Source organism: Schistocerca nitens, chromosome 10, assembly GCF_023898315.1.
Source record: "Schistocerca nitens isolate TAMUIC-IGC-003100 chromosome 10, iqSchNite1.1, whole genome shotgun sequence".
NCBI lineage: Eukaryota > Metazoa > Arthropoda > Insecta > Orthoptera > Acrididae > Schistocerca > Schistocerca nitens.
The window spans coordinates 62,275,462-62,297,395 of NC_064623.1; the positions used below are offsets into that span (position 1 = coordinate 62,275,462).

General features: G+C 42.1%; 1 protein-coding gene across 2 annotated transcripts in view; it reads left to right on the plus strand.

The window, feature by feature from the left end:
- Positions 1-21,934, plus strand: part of LOC126210079 (1,5-anhydro-D-fructose reductase-like) — an 83,263-nt gene that overhangs the window by 26,389 nt on the left and 34,940 nt on the right. For both annotated transcript variants that reach the window (XM_049939206.1, XM_049939205.1), the window contains exon 4: positions 7,686-7,942. In XM_049939206.1, the coding sequence (XP_049795163.1) occupies positions 7,686-7,942 (257 nt within the window). The remainder of the gene's footprint in view (positions 1-7,685; positions 7,943-21,934) is intronic.

The following is a 21,934-nucleotide window of genomic DNA, read 5'->3' on the forward strand; positions in this document are numbered from 1 at the left end:
ATGATGAGATAAAAGTAATTATTCAGATAGTGAAAGGAGACGAAAATTTAATAGTCATGGGTGACTGGAATTCGATAGTAGGAAAAGGTAGAGAAGGAAACGTAGTAGGTGAATATGGATTTGGGGGAAGAAATGAAAGAGGAAGCCGCCTGGTAGAATTTTGCACAGAGCATAACTTAATCATAGCTAACACTTGGTTCAAGAATCATAAAAGGAGGTTGTATACATGGAAGAAGCCTGGAGGTACTGGCAGGTTTCAGATAGATTGTATAATGGTAAGACAGAGATTTAGGAACCAGGTTTTAAATTGTAAGACATTTCCAGGGGCAGATGTGGACTCTGACCACAATCTATTGGTTATGAGCTGTAGATTAAAACTGAAGAAACTGAAAAAAGGTGGGAATTTAAGGAGATGGGACCTGGATAAACTGACTAAACCAGAGGTTGTACAGAGTTTCAGGGAGAGCATAAGGGAACAATTGACAAGAATGGGGGAAAGAAATGCAGTAGAAGAAGAATGGGTAGCTTTGAGGGATGAAGTAGTGAAGGCAGCAGAGGATCAAGTAGGTAAAAAGACGAGGGCTAGTAGAAATCATTGGGTGACAGAAAAAATACTGAATTTAATTGATGAAAGGAGAAAATATAAAAATGCAGTAAATGAAGCAGGCAAAAAGGAATTCAAACGTCTCAAAAATGAGATCGACAGGAAGTGCAAAATGGCTAAGCAGGCATGGCTAGAGGACAAATGTAAGGATGTAGAGGCTTATCTCACTAGGGGTAAGATAGATACTGCAAACAGGAAAATTAAAGAGACCTTTGGAGAAAAGAGAATCACTTGTATGAATATCAAGAGCTCAGATGGAAACCCAGTTCTAAGCAAAGAAGGGAAGGCAGAAAGGTGGAAGGAGTATATAGAAGGACTATACAAGGGTGATGTACTTGAGGGCAATGTTATAGAAAGGGAAGAGGATGTAGATGAAGATGAAATGGGAGATATGATACTGCGTGAAGAATTTGATAGAGCACTGAAAGACCTGAGTCGAAACAAGGCCCCAGGAGTAGACAACATTCCATTAGAACTACTGACAGCCTTGGGAGAGCCAGTCCTGACAAAACTCTACCATCTGGTGAGCAAAATGTATGAGACAGGCGAAATACCCTCTGACTTCAAGAAGAATATAATAATTCTAATCCCAAAGAAAGCAGGTGTTGACAGATGTGAAAATTACAGAACTATCAGTTTAATAAGTCACGGCTGCAAAATACTAACGCAAATTCTTTACAGACGAATAGAAAAACTGGTAGAAGCTGATCTCGGGGAAGATCAGTTTGGATTCCATAGAAATATGGGAACACGTGAGGCAATACTGACCCTACAACTTATCTTAGAAGCTAGATTAAGAAAAGGCAAACCTACGTTTCTAGCATTTGTAGACTTAGAGAAAGCTTTTGACAATGTTGACTGGAATACTCTCTTTCAAATTCTGAAGGTGGTAGGGGTAAACTACAGGGAGCGAAAGGCTATTTACAATTTGTACAGAAACCAGATGGCAGTTATAAGAGTCGAGGGACATGAAATGGAAGCAGTGGTTGGGAAGGGAGTGAGCCAGGGTTATAGCCTCTCCCCGATGTTATTCAATCTGCATATTGAGCAAGCAGTAAAGGAAACAAAAGAAATATTTGGAGTAGGTATTAAAATGCATGGAGAAGAAATAAGAACTTTTAGATTTGCCGATAACATAGTAATTCTGTCAGAGACAGCAAAGGTCTTGGAAGAGCAGTTAAACGGAATGTACAGTGTCTTGAAGGGAGGATATAAGATGAACATCAACAAAAGCAAAACGAGAATAAGGAATGTAGTCGAATTAAGTCGGTTGATGCTGCGGGAATTAGATTACGAAATGAAACACTTAAAGTAGTAAAGGAGTTTTGCTATTTGGGGAGCAAAATAACTGATGATGGTCAAAGTAGAGAGGATATAAAATGTAGACAGGCAATGGCAAGGAAAGCGTTTCTGAAGAAGAGAAATTTGTTAACATCGAGTATAGATTTAAGTGTCAGGAAGTTGTTTCTGAAAGTATTTGTATGAAGTGTAGCCATGTATGGAAGTGAAACATGGACGATAAACAGTTTGGACAAGAAGAGAATAGAAGCTTTTGAAATGTGGTGCTACAGAAGAATGCTGAAGATTAGATGGGTAGATCACATAACTAATGAGGAGGTATTGAATAGGATTGGGGAGAAGAGGAGTTTGTGGCACAACTTGACCAGAAGAAGGGATCGGTTGGTAGGACATGTTCTGAGGCATCAAGGGATCGCCAATTTAGTATTGGAGGGCAGTGTGGAGGTTAAAAATCGTAGGGGGAGACCAAGAGATGAATACACTGAGGAGATTCAGAAGGATGTAGGTTGCAGTAGGTACTGGGAGATGAAGAGGCTTGCACAGGATAGAGTAGCATGGAGAGCGGCATCAAACCAGTCTCTGGACTGAAGACCACAACAACAACAACAAGTATTTATGTGCAGCTCAAAAATACTCATTCTCTTCCAACATGGCACAGTTAAGCTAAAAGTTTGGACTCAGCAGGCTATACTGGACAGATTCAACCATACCAGGCAGATAACAATAGAGGAGCCCCAGACTAATGATGTCCAATTCAAGAAACATAGTTTGAAAGTCAATAAGCAAACCTGTACTGGAACAGTCATTGCCCGAGTCAACAAAAATCTACATCAGTTGTCAAGCTATGGTGATTTAATGTCAGAATTATGATAGAGTAATAGTTGAGAACCAGGATGAGAAATGTTCCTGTAACAGCACAAAAAAGACAAATGTGTCCTGGGTAGCGTTAGGGATGTAAAAAAAGGGAACAACTAGCTTTTTGACTTATCTGGCAGTTTCAAAGACATTTAAATTAAACAATGTTGACATATTTGTGCTTTTTTACAAGTTAGCTCCACTTCCCCACACAGTGAGCTGTCTTAGCTGCAAGATGTTGGCCCACCTGCATCTTGCAATTTATGGGCCAAAGTCCCTGGTCCTGTGCCCAAGATCCAAAAGATTCACCAGCAATAGTAGACAATATATAATATATGCCTGAAGATCATATATGTAATAGCTAAAAAACTTTTTTTTTTTGGGGGGGGGGGGTGTTTCATGGGGGAATTTTTTGATTTCAGTATTTGGAGCAGGTACAGGGGAGTTGATTTTTTTTTCCCTGGGGGAAAAAAATGTATACTATGTATGGTGAGGGATGTAAGAATGAATAGACAAACATTTAAGTGCTTCTAGAGAATGAGGTGCACCACAATAGGAAGTATCCAAGAGTGGGGTTGCATCTATAATAGGAAGCATCCCAGAGGGGAGATGCATCCATCCTAAACTTTAGCAACACGTTATTTCATATTGCACAACATGACAAATGCTATGTTGGATAACATGGTGTCATGTATCGTGTTATACAACATGATATTGTGTATCATGTTACTTTACTTGACACAAAGCAATATGTTATATAACACAGGTACTAACACTAACAAGTAAAAAATGTGAATATGTCAAGATGTTTTGATTTAAATGTTTTTGAATCTACGAGATTGATTTTTCATCTTAACTCTGCCCAGGACACATTCCCCTTTTTGTGCTATGACATGAGCATTTTTATTCTGGTACATAATATTTTTAAAAAAGATAAGCTAGGAATAGAAAAGAGTACAATAAAGAACTTGCTGAACAGGAAAGATCAGAGTGAACCCAAAACTTTCAATGAGACCCATAATGTAAGAAGCAGTGGCCACAGTAAAGAAAATGCATTAGAAAAGCTGCAAAATATAAGAGGTAAAAAGAGATGACAGATAAATTAATATAAAGGAGAAAAAAGATAATGCAGCTGGGGCAAAAACTCAACCTGACTATGTATCCATTTTTTATGGTTTTCTGTACAAATGCATATCATTGAATTATAGTACAGAAATCATAAAAAATGTACAGTAAATTATGTGTTGTTATAATTTGCAGTACTTCTTAAGTGGTCAACAGTACAAACAGTGGAAAATCCATGACAGAATAACAACAGTCGTAAAGAATATGAGGGTTGTTTGAAAAGTTCTCGGAATCACCAAGAGAGGTCAGCACTAGCGAAAAGAGTTGTTCATGTGATATTCATTGGACTGTTGCCTGTAAACATGTGCCATGTCAGTGCTCTTGCAAGAAAGCTGTGGCGGTGATGTGGCTCTGTTATTGTTCCTGTGTAGTAATTTGTGTAGGTGGAAAAAATCGAGATTCAAGTAGTGATTAAATACTTCATAAAGAAAGGTATGAAAGCAAAGGACATTCATGCCAATTTCCAGAATACACCGGGGGACTCTGCACCTTCATATTCAACTGTTTCCAAGTGGACAAATGAATTTAAATTTGGTTGGAAGAGCTTATATGATAATCCTCCCAGTGATTGGCCAAGATGTGTCACTACTCTAGAAATCATTGCAAAAGTGCACAAAATGGTCATGGAGTATCGGCGATTGAAAGTGCATGAAATTGCTCACGGTTGCCAGATGTCATCTGAAAGGGTATCACATTTTAACTGAAGAATTAGAAATGAAAAAATTATCTGCAAGATGGGTGCTGCGATTGTTGATGCTGGATCAAAAATGCATTATAATTGACATATTGGAATAATGTTTGGTCCGTTTTAGGAGAAACAAACAAATTTTTTGTGCCAGTTTGTGACCACAGATGCAACTTGGATGCACTATTATACACCAGAGACAAAACAACAGTCAAAGCAGTGGAAACACGCTGATTCTCTGCCACCAAAGCAAGCAAAGACAATTCTTTTGGTGGGAAAGGTCATGGCATCAGTGTTCTGGAATGCAAACAGGATTCTTTGATTGGCGCCTCCGTGGAGTTATGTGCACCATGACCAAGTAGTGGATTGAATTGGAAGGAAAATCAGCATTGGCTGTATTTTGTTGTTTTATTGTCAGCAAAATCGATTTTCAGTCACTTAGTGACCATCCTTAGTGCTGTAATATACAATTAAAATTGGTAGGCACCGGTATCAAGCTATAACCACGAGCTTAGAGCGATCACATAAACTGAACCCAATTAGACAGTCTCCAACAATGCCAGCCCACACATTAAAGGTAAATTTGCAATGTGAGGCATGCATACTTGTAGCATGCGGGTTCACATCTGCCACATATGCAAGTTATGAAAATTCATCAAACCCTCGAGTGAGAATGCAGTCTAATCGGTGAAGAACACACTCTGTGTGAAGCTTCAGTCTGCAGTGGATTACTACAGAAACCACCACACAGATACTATGCACTTACTATTGTCCCCTGGTTGCAGCACCTGGACGTGTTGGAAATGAAATGGGTGAAATGGAACTTTCATCGTGTACAGTGTGCAAGGTGGAGGGGGGTTGTGGATATCAGTGGTGTAGGATACACGTCGTGTCCTTGTTGATGACGTAAGCTGCACCCTTTCAACATTGCCTTCATCCGCTGTAGCTCTCCATATTGTTCATTGACAACCAGGTACCCACCTGTGCACATGGAATGAGCCGGTTTTGCACAATTGGCGATGGAGGATGGAGAATAATGTATGGTGTGGCACCCTTCTAGCAGGATATTTCACACAATACAATAACATGATCTGGTTGTGCCATAAATCAGATGCATCTCATCCATTTCGAGGTGCATGTAGCTAGCCATGTTACTCGTACATTACGTAATTTGTGCAGGCAATGGAAGCCCATTGTAGATGCTTCCATGGTCTGAATGGCAACAGTCTCTCTGCACTCCAGTGTTAGTATAGTAACACTCTCTTGTGGCATTTGTGACTCGTTTCCATGTGATTACTGATCTTTGATCTATGCCTGATGTGCCGTTTCTGTTTGTAAATGTTTTTTTGAATCACCGTGTAGGATGTTTTGCATTAATAAAAATAGTAATACACTGTTGTTGTGGTCTTCAGTCCCGAGACTGGTTTGATGCAGCTCTCAATGCTACTCTATCCTGTGCAAGCTTCTTCATCTCCCAGTACCTACTGCAACCTACATCCTTCTGAATCTGCTTAGTGTATTCATCTCTTGGTCTCCCTCTACGATTTTTACCCTACACGCTGCCCTCCAATGCTAAATTTGCGATCCCTTGATGCCTCAGAACATACACTACATCAGTAATACACTATTGGTCATTAAAACTGCTACACCATGAAGATGACATGCTACAGACGTGAAATTTAACCGACAGGAAGAAGATGCTGTGATATGCAAATGATTAGCTTTTCAGAGCATTCACACAAGGTTGGCACCGGTGGCGACACCTACAACGTGCTGACATGAGGAAAGTTTCCAACTGATTTCTCATACACAAACAGCAGTTGACAGGCGTTGCCTGGTGAAACGTTGTTGTGATGCCTCGTGTAAGGAGGAGAAATGTGTACCATCACTTTTCCGACTTTGATAAAGGTCATATTGTAGCCTATCGCGATTGCGGTTTATCGTATCGCGACATTGCTGCTCGCGTTGGTCGAGATCCAGTGACTGTTAGCAGAATATGGAATCGGTGGGTTTAGGAGGGTAAAACGGAATGCTGTGCTGGATCCCAATGGCCTCGTATCACTAGCAGTAGATATGACAGGCTTCTAATCCGCATGGCTGTAATGGATCATGCAGCCACATCTCGATCCCTGAGTCAACAGATGGGGACGTTTGCAAGACAACAACCAACTGCACGAACAGTTCGACGCAGTTTACAGCAGCATGGACTATCAGCTCGGACACCATGGCTGCGGTTACCCTTGACGCTGCATCACAGACAGGAGCACCTGCGATGGTGTACTCAACGACGAACCTGGGTGCACGAATGGCAAAACGTCATTTTTTCGGATGAATCCAGGTTCTGTTTACAGCATCATGGTGGTCACATCCATGTTTGGTGACATTGCGGTGAGCACACATTGGAAGCATGTATCCGCCATCGTCATACTGGTGTGTGATGGTATGGGGTGCCATTGGTTACACGTCTCGGTCACCTCGTTTGCATTGACGGCACTTTGAACAGTGGACATTACATTTCAGATATGTTACGACCCGTGGCTCTACCCTTCTTTCGATCCCTGGGAAACCCTACATTTCAGCAGGATAATGCACGACTGCATGTTGCAGGTCCTGTATGGGCCTTTCTGGATACAGAAAATGTTCGGCTGCTGCCCTGGCCAGCACATTCTCCAGATCTCTCACCAAGTGAAAACGACTGGTCAATGATGGCTGAACAACTGGCTCATCACAATATGCCAGTCACTACTCTTGATGAACTGTGGTATCGTGTTGAAGCTGCATGGGCAGCAGTACCTGTACACGCCATCCAAGCTGTGTTTGACTCAATGCCCAGGCATATCAAGGCCGTTTACGGCCAGGGGTGGTTGTTCTGGGTACTGATTTCTCAGGATCTATGCACCCAAATTGTGAGAAAATGTAATCACGTGTCAGTTCTAGTATAATATATTTGTCCAATAAATATCTGTTTATCATCCACATTTCTTCTTGGTGTAGCAATGTTAATGGCCAGTGGTGTATTTTTTGGAACATAATTTGAAAGAAATTCAGTATATTAAGTGATCAAATTTGTAACTTAACAACAGAAGCTCTAACTTGTACATTATGTAATTTGTGCAGGCAATGGAAGTCCAGGTAGACACGGGCCGTGCCCTGTCGATTGGTCTCTCCAACTTCAGTGCCGAGCAGATAAAACGCATCTGGCGGTCAGCACGGGTCAGACCAGCCAACTTGCAAGTGGAGCTCCATGTCTACCATCAGCAGCGGGAACTGCGTGCCTTCTGCCGGGCTCTTGACATCACCATCGTCTCATACTTCACTCTCGGTTCTCCTCGCTACTTCAGCTACATTGAAAATCTGGGCTTGGATGTTAGTAGGTAAAGCAAATACTCCCAGCCATCAGATTCTGTAACTCATTGTTTGTAAGGAAAGTTCTTATTTGGAAAATAGGGAAGGTGGGCTCTCTCCTGGCTCTTTTACTGATTCCGATCTATGTCAACAATTTGTCTACAGCTGAGAATGGTGATAAGTGCCAATTTTTGTGTGTTTGCAGATGACACCAGCAATGTAACAAAATCTGAGAACACCCTCACCCATAACATATTATCATAAGTTTGTACCTGGTTTGCTGTTAGCTCTGTTTATGCTAACCTTAATAAGATAAATTTTTGGGCAGTTTCAATCATTGAGTCACAAAAATCAGAGGAATAGACAGTGAAAATCAGTAACTGGAAGTTAACAATATAGAAAAGATAGATTGCTACTTACTGCAAAGAAGACACGTCAAGTTGCAGACAGGCACGATTAAAAGACCCTCAGATATAGCTTTAGCCACAGCCTTCATCAGTAAAGAGACACACACATGCATGCATGCAACCCCCCTCCCCCCCCCCCCCCCACACACACACAAGAAAGCATACCTCAGACACACATGACCACCAGCTCCAGCATTTGGCGGGGCGGTAATGTGTGCATGATGTGTGTTTTCTCGCGTATGTATGTGTGTGTGTGTGTCTGTCTGTCTGTCTGTCTTTCTTTACGGACAAAGGCTGTGGCTGAAAGGTATATGTGAGTGTCTTTTAATCATGCCTGTCTACAACCTGATGTGTCTTCTTTACGGTAAGTAACAATCTGTATTTTTCTACACTGTTGATATTCCTATCTGGAGCTTCCATTGTTTGATTTAACCAGAAGTTAAAGTTGACAGCACTAAGTTCCTGAATTTTCACTTAGATTCCAAACTAAAGTGGAAACATCACATTTCTGGAACTGTGCACAGATTGAGCTCAGCTGCTTTCGCTCTTACTGGAGGTCAATCGTCCAATGTTTATGCTCCTTACACCAAGTGAGGCATCGTTTGGCATTTACCAGTGTGATGTGTGGCTTATGAGCAGCCTCTCGACCATGAAATCCAAGTTTTCTCACCTCCTGCCTAACTGTCGTAGTACTTGCAGTGGATCCTGATGCAGTTTAGAATTACTGGGTAATTGTCTGGATAGATGTGTGACACATTATGACCCTTTTCAACTGTCAGCAGTCTCTGTCAGCCAACAGACAAGATTGGCTTGTACGTTTTTGTGTTGTATGTGTCCCTTCACATTTCCGCTTCAGTATCACATCGGAAACAGTGGTCCTAGGGATGTTTAGGAGTGTGGAAATCTCACGTACAGACGTATGAGACAAGTGACACCCAATCACCTGACCATGTTAAAGTCAGTGAGTTCCACAGAGCACCCCATTCTGATCTTTCACGATGCCTAATGACTACTGAGGTTGCTGATATGGAGTATCTGGCAGTAGGTGGCAGCACAATGCACCTAGTATGAAAAACGTATGTTTTTGGGGGTGTCCAGATGCTTTCGATCACATATTGTAATTTCATAGAAAGAGTAGACGAAGTAAATGAAGATAAGAAGAGAGCTATGACACTGAAAGAAAAATTTGATTGTTCTGGAACACCTAGATCAAAAACAAATCCCCTGGAGAACACAACATTCCTCATAATTTCTGACATCCTTGTGAGAGATAGCTATCACAAAGCTTTTCCACCTAGTTTTGAGATGTACTTGACAGGCAAAGTATCCTCAGTCTTAGAGAAGAATGTAATAATTGCAGCACTGAAGGAAGCAGATGCTGACAAGTGTGAATATTATGGAACTATCACTGTTATAAGTTGTGGCTGCAAAACATTGACACAAATTATTTACAGAAGAATGGGAAAAGTAGCAGAAGCCAATCTTGGTGAAGATGAGTTGGGGACCCAGAGAAATGTCTGAACGTGCGAGCCAGTACTGACTGTACATCTTATTAGAAGACTGTTAAAGAAAGGCAAATCTAGATATGTAGCATTTAGAGATTTATAGAAACAGTTTTGGCATTTTTAAAAGGAATGGCATTCCGATCTGACCTGCTGATGATGGCAGTTGTCTATCTGTGAGGGGTGCTCACTTGTATGAATGTGTGCATGTATTATTTTCTGAAGAAAGCTTTGGAAATGTGTAACAATATTTTGTTATGCCTGTCTGTAACTCAGTGTGTCATCTTTACAGTGAGTAGCAATCTATCCTTGCCCTACTGTTGTTAATTGGAATATACCCTTTGAAATTATTAAGTAGCATCAATAAATTAGTTTAAGCAAATGTTATTTTCAATTTGTATATAAACTGTTCTGCAGGTGTAAGAATCAAAGGACTTGACAAGGAGGCACTGTTTGAGAAAGAAGTGAGACATATTTGCAGCTCATCCCCAATGTTACTCAGTCTGTACACTGAGCAGGCTTTAAAGGAAACCAAAGAGAAATATGGAAAGGGAACTGAAGGTCGGGGGAAGAAATAAAAACTTTGAGGTCCATTGATGACATTGTAATTCTTACATAGACACTGAAGGACTTGAAAGAGCAGCTGAGTGAAATGGGTAGAGTCTTGACAAAGAGGTTTCAAGATGAACATCAACAAGAGTAACACAAGGATAATTTAATGTAGCAGAATTAAATCAGGCGATGACAAGGAAATGAGATAAGAAAATCGGACACTAAAAGTTTTGCCATTGTTGTTGTTGTGGTCTTCAGTCCAGAGACTGATTGGATGCAGCTCTCCATCCTACTGTATTCTGTGCAAGCTTTTTCATCTCCGAGTAACTACTGCAACCTACATCCTTCTGAACCTGCTTAGTGTATTCATCTCTTTGTCTCCCTCTACAATTTTTACCGTCCACGCTGCCCTCCAATACTAAATTGGTGATCCCTTGAGGCCTCAAAACATGTCCTATCAACTGATCCCTTCTTCTAGTCAAGTTGTGCCACAAACTCCTCTTCTCCCCAATTCTGTTCAATACCTCCTCATTATTTACGTGATCTAACCATCTAATCTTCAGCATTCTTCTATAGCACCACATTTCGAAAGCTTCTATTCTTTTCTTGTGTAAATTATTTATCCTCCATGTTTCACTTCCATAGATGGCTACACTCCATACTAATACTTTCAGAAAGAACTTCCTGACACTTAAATCTATACTTGATGCTAAAAAATTTCTCTTCTTGAGAAACGCCTTCCTTGCCATAACCAGTCTACATTTTATATCCTCCCTACTTCGACCATCATCATTTTAAGTGTGTCATTTCCTAATCTAATTCCCTCAGCATCACCTGATTTAATTTGACTACTTTCCATTATCCTCGTTTTACTGTTGTTGATGTTCATCTTATATCCTCCTTTCAAGACACTGTCCATTTCATTCAACTGCTCATCCAAGTCTGCAAACCTCAAAGTTTTTATTTCTTCTCCATGGATTTTAATTCCTACTCCAAATTTTTTGTTTTGTTTCCTTTACTGCTTACTCATTATACAGACTGAATAACATTGGGGATAGGCTACAACCCTGTCTCACTCCCTTCTCAACCACTGCTTACCTTTCATGCCCCTTGACTCTTGTAATTACCATCTGGTTTCTGTACAAATTGTAAGCAGCCTTTTGTTCCCTGTATTTTACCCCTGCCACCTTCAGAATTTGAAAGAGAGTATTCCAGGCAACATTGTCAAAAGCTTTCTTTTAAGTCTACTTGCTAGAAATGTAGTTTTGCCTTTCCTTAATCTATTTTCTAAGATAAGTCGTAGGATCAGTATTGCCTCACGTGTTCCAACATTTCTACGGAATCCAAACTGATCTTCCACGAGGTTGGCTTCTACCAGTTTTTCCATTCATCTGTAAAGAATTCATGTTAGTATTTTTTATTAAACTGATGGTTCAGTAATTTGAACAACTGTCAACACCTGCTGCTTTTTGGGATTCGAGTTGTTATATTCTTCTTGAAGTCTGAGGGTATTTCACCCGTCTCATACATCTTGCTCACCAATTGGTAGAGTTTTGTCAGGGCTCTCCCAAGGCTATCAGTAGTTCTAAAGGAATGTTGTCTCCTCCTGGGGCCTTGTTTTGACTAAGGTCTTTCAGTGCTCTGTCAAATTCTTCACACAGCGTCATATCTTTCATTTCATCTTCATCTCCATCCTCTTCAATTTCCATAATATTGTACTCAAGTACATCGCCCGTGTATAGACCCTCTATATACTCCTTCCACCTTTCTGCTTTCCCTTCTTTGCTTAGGACTAGTTTTCCAACTGAGCTCTTGATATTCATACAGGTGGTTCTCTTTTCTCCTAAGGTCTCTCTAATTTTCCTGTACACAGTATTTATTATGCCTCTACATCCTTGCATTTGTCCTCCCTGCCATCCCTGCTTAGCCAGTTTGCACTTTTGAGACTTTTCACTCCTTTTCACCTCCTTCATTTACTGCATTTTTATATTTTCTCCATTCATCAATTAAATTCAATATCTCTTCTGTTACCCAAGGAACTTTTGATGTATCAGCTTTATTGCTTATTGTACAACATTTTAAGTACTGTCCCCTTCAAAATAGTCCCCTCTACCTTACACCATTCCCATCATTTTTTCCAATTTTAGAATGCCTCCTGGAACACATTTTGTGGGATGGCACACAGATTTCTTGTCACATTGTTGTATATCTCCTCTATGGTTTGGGAACATTGTCCTTTGAATGTGTTTTTAAGTTTGGGAAACAGGTAAAAGTCTGCTGGGGCTAGGTCTGAACAATACGCTGGATGGGGCACAACAGGAATGTGGTGTTTTGCTAGATAGCTGCAGACAAGGAGTGACATGTGAGCTGGCGCATCGTCATGATGCAACATTCAACTCTGGTTTTCTCACAGTTAAGGCCTCTTACTGCATACAGCATCCTTCATGTGCACTGGGATTCCCTGGAAGACTTCCTTGTTTACTGTCTGACCACGTGTCACAAATTCATGGTGGATAACGCCTTCCTGGTGAAAAAACACAACCAACATCTCCTTGATCTTTGACCGACTCACGCGTGCTTTTTTTTGGATGAGGTGACCCTTTGCCCACCCACTGCGATGACTGCATCTTTGTTTCAGCATCATAGCCATACACCCACATCACATCACATGTTATGATGTTCTTAAGAAAGTTTTAATTGTCATTAACAGTGGCAATCAGTTCCTTGCACATTTCAACATGGTTCTGTTTCTGATCTTCAGTCAACAAATGTGATACAAATTTTGCACTGACACGATGCATGTCAAGTTTGATAGCATGATCCTATGCTGCTGCCCACTTCCTCAGCGACTTCCTGGACAGTTAAATGACAATTTCTGTGAATCACAGCACAAACACTATCCACATGGCCATCTCCTGTTGATGTGGAAGGATGTCCAGACTTGGAATCTTCACAGACAGGCATTCTGCTCTGTTGAAAACATTTAAACCACTTGTAGCACTGTGTGCGACTCATGACTCATACAGTCCTCCCTGTCTGCTTGACTAAGCATTTGGAATGTCTCTGTGAAAGTTTTGCCAAGTTTGTAACAGAATTTCACACACACACATTGTTCTTCAAGCTCCTTCATTGCACTATTCTGATGAGCTGCTGTGGTTCGCTTGATAATTGTCTGAGCGATATGAGGGAAATGGCAGTTTGTTGTCTAAACCTACCACTAAGAACGCTCAGTAGCCACAGCACTCTCTCTCTGCTGGTTGGTGCACTATTTCATAAGTTGGGTTTCTTTTTGAACACACCTCATACAGTTGGGAGGGGATTTTTTTTTGGGGGGGGGGGGGGGGGTTGGAAGAGTCAGCATCGTCTGGCAGAACGTGCAGCAACTAGGTGGCAGGACAAGGTTGCCAGAAGGCTGTGTGATGTGGAGGCATGGGGTAAGCAGGGGGGGGGGGGAGAAGGGGAAAAGACTGGGGGGGGGGGAACAGACTGGTGGGTGCATTGGCAGAGAGTGGCGAGCAATGAGGGTGACAGGATGTGAATTGGGAGGAGGTAGTAGGACAGAGGGGGCAGAAACTGTCCGTGGGAGTGTGTGGGACACTGTAAGTTGAGGTAGGAATGATTTCGCGAGTGGAGAATATGTTTTAAGGATAACTCCCATCTGCACTGTTGAGAAAAGCTGATGGTGTAGGAGAGGATCGCGATGGCCCAGGCTGTGAAACAGTCATTGAAATCGAGCATGTTATGTTCAGCTGCATGTTGTGCCACAGGATAGTCCACTTTGCTCTCGGCCAGTCTTGTGGTGGTCAGCTAGCTGGTGTTGATAACAACATAAAAAGCTGTGCAATGATGCAGCAGTCGGTATACGACACAGCTGCTTTCACGGATGGTCTGGCCTCTGATGGCGTAGGATAAGCCTGTGGCAGGACTGGAACAGGAAGTGTTGGGTGAGTGAATTGGGCCAGTCTTGCACCTGTGTCTAGGGATATGATCTCTGGGGCAAGGGGTTGGAATTGGGAGAGGCATATCCATGGACTAGGATGTTGTGGAGGTCAGATGGGTGATGAAATACCAGTTTAGAAGGGTTGGGATGGATCTTGGGTAGAATGTCCCTCATTTCAGGGCATGATGGTAGATAATCAAAGCCCTGATAATAACATTGTTGATATTCCAACCTGGAAACTTTCAAGAGAGCGGCGATGCCGAATCGCCAAAAGCACAACAAAAAGACTGTCACAAATAAGTTTTTGGCCAGCAAGGCCTTCATAAAAAATAGACCACACACACACACACACACACACACAAATGCAACTCACACACACATGACTGCAGTCTTCGGCAACTGAAGCCACACTGTGAGCAGCAGCACCAGTCCATGATGGGAGTGGTGGCTGGGTTTGTGTAAGGAGGAGGCTGTGGTGTGGAGGGGGAGGGGTAGCAGGGTAGGGGTGGGAGACAGTGAAGTGCTGCTGGAGAGCATGCAGGGACAAGGTGGACAGAGGATTTTATTCACTCTTCATTACTAGATTGGCATTCTGTTAGTAAAAGCGTGAATGGCCTTTCAGACCATGATGCACAAATTTTAACACTAAAAGGTTTTTGTACTCAAACCAATGTCATATTTAATTACAAACTATGTAGGAAAGTTAATCCAACAGCAATAGAGAGTTTTTTAAAACTTTTCAAGGAACGAGAATGGCAAGATGTTTATAGTGCTGATAATATAGATGATAAATACAATGCTTCCCATAACACATTTCTCGTGCTCTTTGAGAGTTGCTTTCCATTACAACATTCTAAACAGGGTACTAACAGTAATGGACAGCCCGGTTGGCTGACTAGTGGGATAAGGATATCTTGTAGAACAAAGCACGAATTATATCAAAATGTTAGAAGTAGTCACAATCAAGCTATGGTGGCCCGTTACAAACAGTATTGTAAGGTGCTTAAAAATGTTATTAGCAAGGCAAAAAGTATGTGGTATGCAAATAGAATAGCTTAATTCACAGGATAAAATTAAAACCATATGGTCAGTTGTGAAGGAAGTGTCTGGTCAGCAGCACAAGGTCGATGATATAAAGTCAGTTCGCAGTAATAATATTTCTGTTAATGATAAATCAGATATATGTACAGTATTTAACAATCATTTTCTGAGAATTGCTGGTGAATTAAATAAAAATTTAGTTTATACAGGAAATCATATAAATTTCTTAGCAAATGCCTTTACGAGATTGACGTCTGAAATACTCCTCTGTGATACAGACAAGAGGGAGATTCAGTCAATAATTAAATCACTGAAGACTAAGGACTCTCATGGTTATGATGGAGTGTCTAGCAGAATATTAAAGTACTGTGCGGCACATGTTAGCCCTGTATTTAGCCATATTTGTAATTTTTCCTTTAGGAATGGTCAGTTTCCTGAGCGATTAAAGTACTCAGTAGTAAAGCCGCTTTATAAAAAGGGAGAAAGGGATAATGTAGATAATTTTAGACCTAGTTCTATGCCATCAGTGTTTGCAAAAGTTATCGAAAAGGCTGTGTATGTAAGGTTAATTGATCATTTTATATCACACGATTTGGTATCAAATGTACAGTTCGGCTTTAGAAGTTGTTTGACCATTGAAAATGCTATATTCTCTTTCCTCTGTGAGGTACTGGATGGGCTAAACAAAAAGTTTTGAACACTTGGCGTATTTTTTGATTTAACAAAGGCATTTGAGTGTGTTGATCTCACAATTTTGCTCCAAAAGTTGGACCATTACGGAATAAGGGGAGTAGCTCACAATTGGTTCACCTCTTACTTTAGCAACAGGCAGCAAAAGGTCATTATTCACAATGTTGATAACGGCTGTGATGTGGGATCTGAGTGGGGTACTGTCAAGTGGGAGGTGCCCCAGGGGCCGCTCCTGTTCCTTATTTATGTATATGATATGCCCTCTAATATTATGGGTAACTCTAAAATATTTTGTTTGCTGATGACACTAGCTTGGTAGTAAAGGATGTTGTGTGCAACATTGACTCGGTTTCAAATAGTGCAGTACATGACCTCAGTTCATGGCTTGTAGAAAATAAACTAATGTTAAATCACAGTAAGACTCAGTTTTTACAGTTTCTAACACACAATTCAACAAAACCTGATGTTTTAATCTCACAGAACGGGCATATGATTATTGAAACTGAACAGTTCAAATTTCTGGGTGTTCAGATAGATAGTAAGCTGTCGTGGAAAGCCCACGTTCAGGATCTTGTTCAATGACTTAATACTGCCATTTTTACTATTCGAACGGTATCAAAAGTGAGTGACACTTCAACACGTAAATTAGTCTACTTTGCTTATTTTCATTCACTTATGTTGTATGGTATTATGTTTTGGGGTAACTTTTCCCATTCTAGAAGGATATTGTTCGTTCACAAATGGGCGATTCGGGCAATAAGTGGTGTGATTTCACGAACCTCTTGTCGACCTCTGTTCATGAGTCTGGGTATTTTGACATTGGCCTCTCAATATGTAAATTCCTTATTGTCGTTTCTTGTTACCAATATTAGTTTATTCCCAAGAATAAGCAGCTTTTACTTGGTTAATACTCGGCAGAAATCAAACCTCCATTTGGATCGGACTTCCTTAACTCTTGTGCAAAAAGGTGTGCAGTAGACTGCTGCATCCATTTTCAATAAGCTGCCACTCGAATTCAAAAATCTTAGCAGTAATCCACGCGTTTTAAAATTGAAACTCGAGAGTTTCCTCATGGGTCACTCCTCCTATTCTGTCGAGGAGTTCCTTGAAAAATTAAGCTGATTCGTATTGTATTGCTGATAGCATTTACTTAAACTTATGGACTGACTTTTTTTCAGGTTCATGAACATTTATTTATATCTGTTATTACTTTTATGTTGTAAGTTCATGTACTGACACGTTCCATGACCTTGGAGATTTGCTCCTCAATTTGGTCCTGCGTAACTTGACGTGTGAATAAATAATAAATAAAGGATAGGGTAGCTATGTGCAGTCGGGATGTTAGACAGAGGGAAGGGGAGAGATGAACAGGGGGGGGGGGGGGGAGGTAGCAGAAGAGGAGAGAAGTAAAAAGACTGGGAGCGATGGTGTAATGAGTGCTGTGTAGTGCTGGAATGAGAACAGGGAAGATGCTGGATGTGTCAGAACAATGACTAACGAAGGTTGAGGCCAAGAGGATTATGGGAACGTAGGATATATTGCTGGTAAAGTTTCCACCAGCGCAATTCAGAAAAGCTGGTGTTGGTGGGGAGGATCCATATGGCACAGGCTGTGAAGCAGTTACTGAAATTAAGAACACCTTGTTGGGTGGCGTGCTCAGCAATAGGGTGGTCCAGCTGTTTCTTGGCCACAGTTTGTCAATGGCTACTCAAGTGGACAGACCTTGCTGGTTGTCATGCCCACATAGAATGCAGCACAGTGATTGCAGATTAGCTTGTAGATCATATGACTGGATTCACAGGCAGCACTGCCTTTGATGGGATAGGTGATGCCTGTGGAGTAGGTGGTGGTGGGAGAACATATTGGACAGGTCTTGCATCTACCTCTATTACATGGATATGAGCTATGAGGTAAGGGATTGGTAGCAGGGATTGTGTAGGGATGGACAAGAATGTTGCGTAGGTTTGGTGGGTGGTGGAGTACCACAGTGGGAGGGATGGGAAGGATAGTGAATAAGACATACCTAATTTCAGGACTTGATGACAGGTAGTCAAAACCCTTGCGGAGAATGTAATTGAATTGCTCCAGTCCTGGGTGGTACTGAGTTACAAGGGAATGCTCCTCTATGGCCAGTCAGTGAGACTTTGAGAGGTGGTGGGGGACTGGAAAGATAACGCACAGGAGGTTTGTTTTTGTACAAGGTTGGGAGGATAATTATGGTCCTCGAAGGCTTCAGTGAGACCCTCGATGTATTTCGAGAGGAACCACTCATCACTGCAGATGAGATGACAACGGGTGGCTAGGCTGTATGGAAGGGACTTCTTGGTACAGAATGGTTGGCAGCTGTCAAAGTGGAGGTATTGCTGATGGTTAGTGGATGTGGTATGGACAGAGGTACTGATGTAGCCAACATCTAGGAAGGTGGCTTGTTGGGTTGAGTGGGACCAGGTGAAGCAAAAGGGGGAGAACCTAGTAAGGTTCTGGAGGAATGTGGAGAGGGTGTCCTCACCCTCGATCCAGATCACAAAGATGTTATCAGTGAATCTGAACCAGGTAAGGGGTTTAGGATTCCGGGTATTTAGGAAGGGTTCCTCTAGATGGTCCATGAGTAGGTTGGCATAGGATGGTGTCATGCAGGTGCCTATAGCCTTGCCTCAGATTTATTCGTAGGTAATGCCTCCAAAGTAGAAGTAATTGTGGATGAGGATTAGCTGGTCATGGCTGCTAGGAAGGATGTTGTAAGTTTGGAATCCTTCAGGCATTGGGAAAGGTAGTGTTCAATAGCGGTAAGGCCATAGGCATTAGGAATGTTCGTTTAAATGGAGTGGCATCAATAGTGACAACAGGGCACCATGTGGTAAAGGGACAGGAACTTCGATGAGTCAGTGGAGGAGGGTACATCCCGGGTAAGAGCTTGAAGGTGTTGGGCTATGAGAGCAGAGATTCTTGGGGGCACAGTAACCGGCCACAGTGGGGCATCCTGGGTGGTTGGGTATGGACTTTAGGAAGTATGTACAAGATAGGAGTGCAGGGAGTGGTAGGGATGAGCAGACAGATGGACTCTGGGGAGTGGTTCTGGGAAGGGCCTAAGAATTTGAGGAGTGACTGGAGCTCCTGCTGGATTTCTGGAATGGGGTACTGTGGAAAGCTTGATAGGTGATAGTTGGTGGAGTTCTGCTGCCGGATAACCCTTGCGGTTCAAAACAACAGTGATGGAGCCTTTGTTCACAGGTCAGATTATATGTTGGAATCAGCTTTTAAATGGTGGACTGCAGTTCTTTCTGCGGTTGTAAAGGTAGTTTGCATGTTGAGGAATTTGGGGAATGATGGTGAGGCAAGGTTCAAGGTTAAAAAAGTTTAGAAAGTTAACAGGGCGTGATTTGGGAGTAGTGGTGGTGGTTCACGGTTGGATGGAGGAGTCAGGGTTCAGCATCGGTCTTTGGTTGAGTCTGCTCGGTAGGGTTGGCGGCAAAAAAGTGTTTCCACTGTAGAGACCGAGAGAAGGAGAGAAAATCTTTAACAAGTCCTGCACGATTGAATTTTGGAGTGGGGCAAAAGGCGAGGCCTTTAGGAATATTTCTGTGCAGCTAAAGCTTCTGGAGGAAAGGTTCATGACTGTGTTTCAGGTCTGTTTGTGTTCTGGCTTCTGTGTGGTGGTGGAGAGAGTTTTGGAGGGTGGGGTAAATGTAGTAGATCTGCGAGGCAGGGTTTGTCAGCCACGAGGGGACATGGGGGAGGTTTGGAGGTTGTAGAGGTGGTGGGCAGTGATACTCTAAGGCGAGAGTGGAAAGTGAGCAGAATGGAGAGTTTTTTGAGGTGGCGTTGTGCATGTTGCTCTAGTTTCAATGTATGTTATGGGTTCCAGGAATTTTGGGATTGCATAGTGGAAGAATTTTGTGGATGGAGAGAAGATACTGCAAGGAGGTTTGGGCTTGGTTGATATGGTTCTGCAAGACTATGTTTGTGAGGGCTAAGGATTGGTGGAATCTGAACATATGGAGGTCATTGAGGAAGAAGGGGTGGCAGCTGGAGGTGGGGAATTTGATGGTAAGGCCATTTGGAGGGATTCCATGAGCCAAGCAACAATGCAGGAACAGTATGTGGGATTGGGTTCTGGCTAGTGATAAGGAGACTTTTCTGTATTGACACAGATGGAAGGAGCAAGGCTCCATGGTGATGGAAAAAATATGAAAAATTGTGTAAATAATGTAGAGTTACATCCAAAAAAATTTGCAATTCCAGCACGACCCTCATTCCATCATCGCACCCAGTCTTTTTACTTCTTTCCTTTTCTGCTACCCCCTCTGCTACCCCCCCTCCTCCCCCATTCATCTAACTTCCCAACTGCACGTAGCTGCCCTAACCTCTCTCCCTGCGTGCTCCCCAGCAGCACTTCACTGTCCCCCAACCCCTACACTACTATCCCTCCCCCTCCCCAGCTCAGCCTTCTCCTTACCCCCACCCAGTTGCCATTCCCATCAAGCACTGGTGCTGCCTCTCACAGTGTGGCTTCAGTTGCCAGAGACTGCAGACGTGTGCATGTGAGTTGCATTTGCATGACTGAGTGTGTGTGTGTGTGTGTCTGTGTGTGGTTATGTGTCTGTCCGTGTGTCTGTTGTCTATTTTTGGTGATGGTCTTGCTGGCTGAAAGCTTATTTGTGACCTTTTCTTTGTTGTGCCTATCGGAAACTCAGCATCTCCCCAATATGGTGAGTGGCAACTTTCCTTTTCACAATATTGTTACATTCCGTTCTGGTTTTTCCATTGTTTCATTTTCAAAAGAGAAATTTGATAACATTAAATAAAAATTTAGCTGCTTGTGTCTATATATGTGTGGATGGATATGTGTGTGTGTGTGCGAGTGTATACCCGTCCTTTTTTCCCCCTAAGGTAAGTCTTTCCGCTCCCGGGATTGGAATGACTCCTTACCTTCTTCCTTAAAACCCACATCCTTTCGTCTTTCCCTCTCCTTCCCTCTTTCCTGATGAGGCAACAGTTTGTTGCGAAAGCTTGAATTTTGTGTGTATGTTTGTGTTCGTTTGTGTGTCTGTCGACCTGCCAGCACTTTCATTTGGTAAGTCACATCATCTTTGTTTTTAGATATAATTTAGATATTAAGAAATATTTGCTTAGATATTTGTCAGAAGTGTGCCTTTTATGGTAATGAATCATGCTTGATAAACAGTTAAGACAAGGAAAGCATAGAAGCATTTGAAATATGGTGCTACTGAAGAGTGCTGAAGAACTGGGTTGGCAGATGAAGGAGATAACAATTAAATTAGGGAGGAAAGAAATTTATGGTATAACCTAATTTAAAAAAAGGGACTCATTGACAGAACACATAGAGCCATCAAGGAATCATTGATTTGATAATGAAGGGAAGAGGGGGGGGGGGGGGGGGAATGGGGCAGGGGGTCAAAATTGTAGAGGGGCCCAAGGATTGACTATAGTAAGCAGGTTCAAATTGATGTATATTGAAGTAGTTATACAGAGATGAAGAGGCTTGCACAAGCTAGACTAGCAAGGAGAGCTGCAAAAATTAATGCATTATGTAAATAAAGAAAGGTTTCAAGCAATACGAGGTCTGTTCAAAAAATTCCAGAACATTCATAATTTCGCACCAATGGTGTGTTGGAGCAAAATGCATTTGGCATCCCTGAATATGCCTGCATTTTATGTGCTGGTTGGGTGGTTTGGGGGAAGAGACCAAACAGTGAGGTCATTGGTCTCATCGTATTAGCGAAGGATGGGGAAGGAAGTTGGCCGTGCCCTCTCAAAGGAACCATCTCGGCATTTGCCTGGAGCAATTTAGGGAAATCACAAAAAACCTAAATCAGGATGGCCGGACGCGGGATTGCACCGCCGTCCTCCTGAATGTGAGCCCAATGT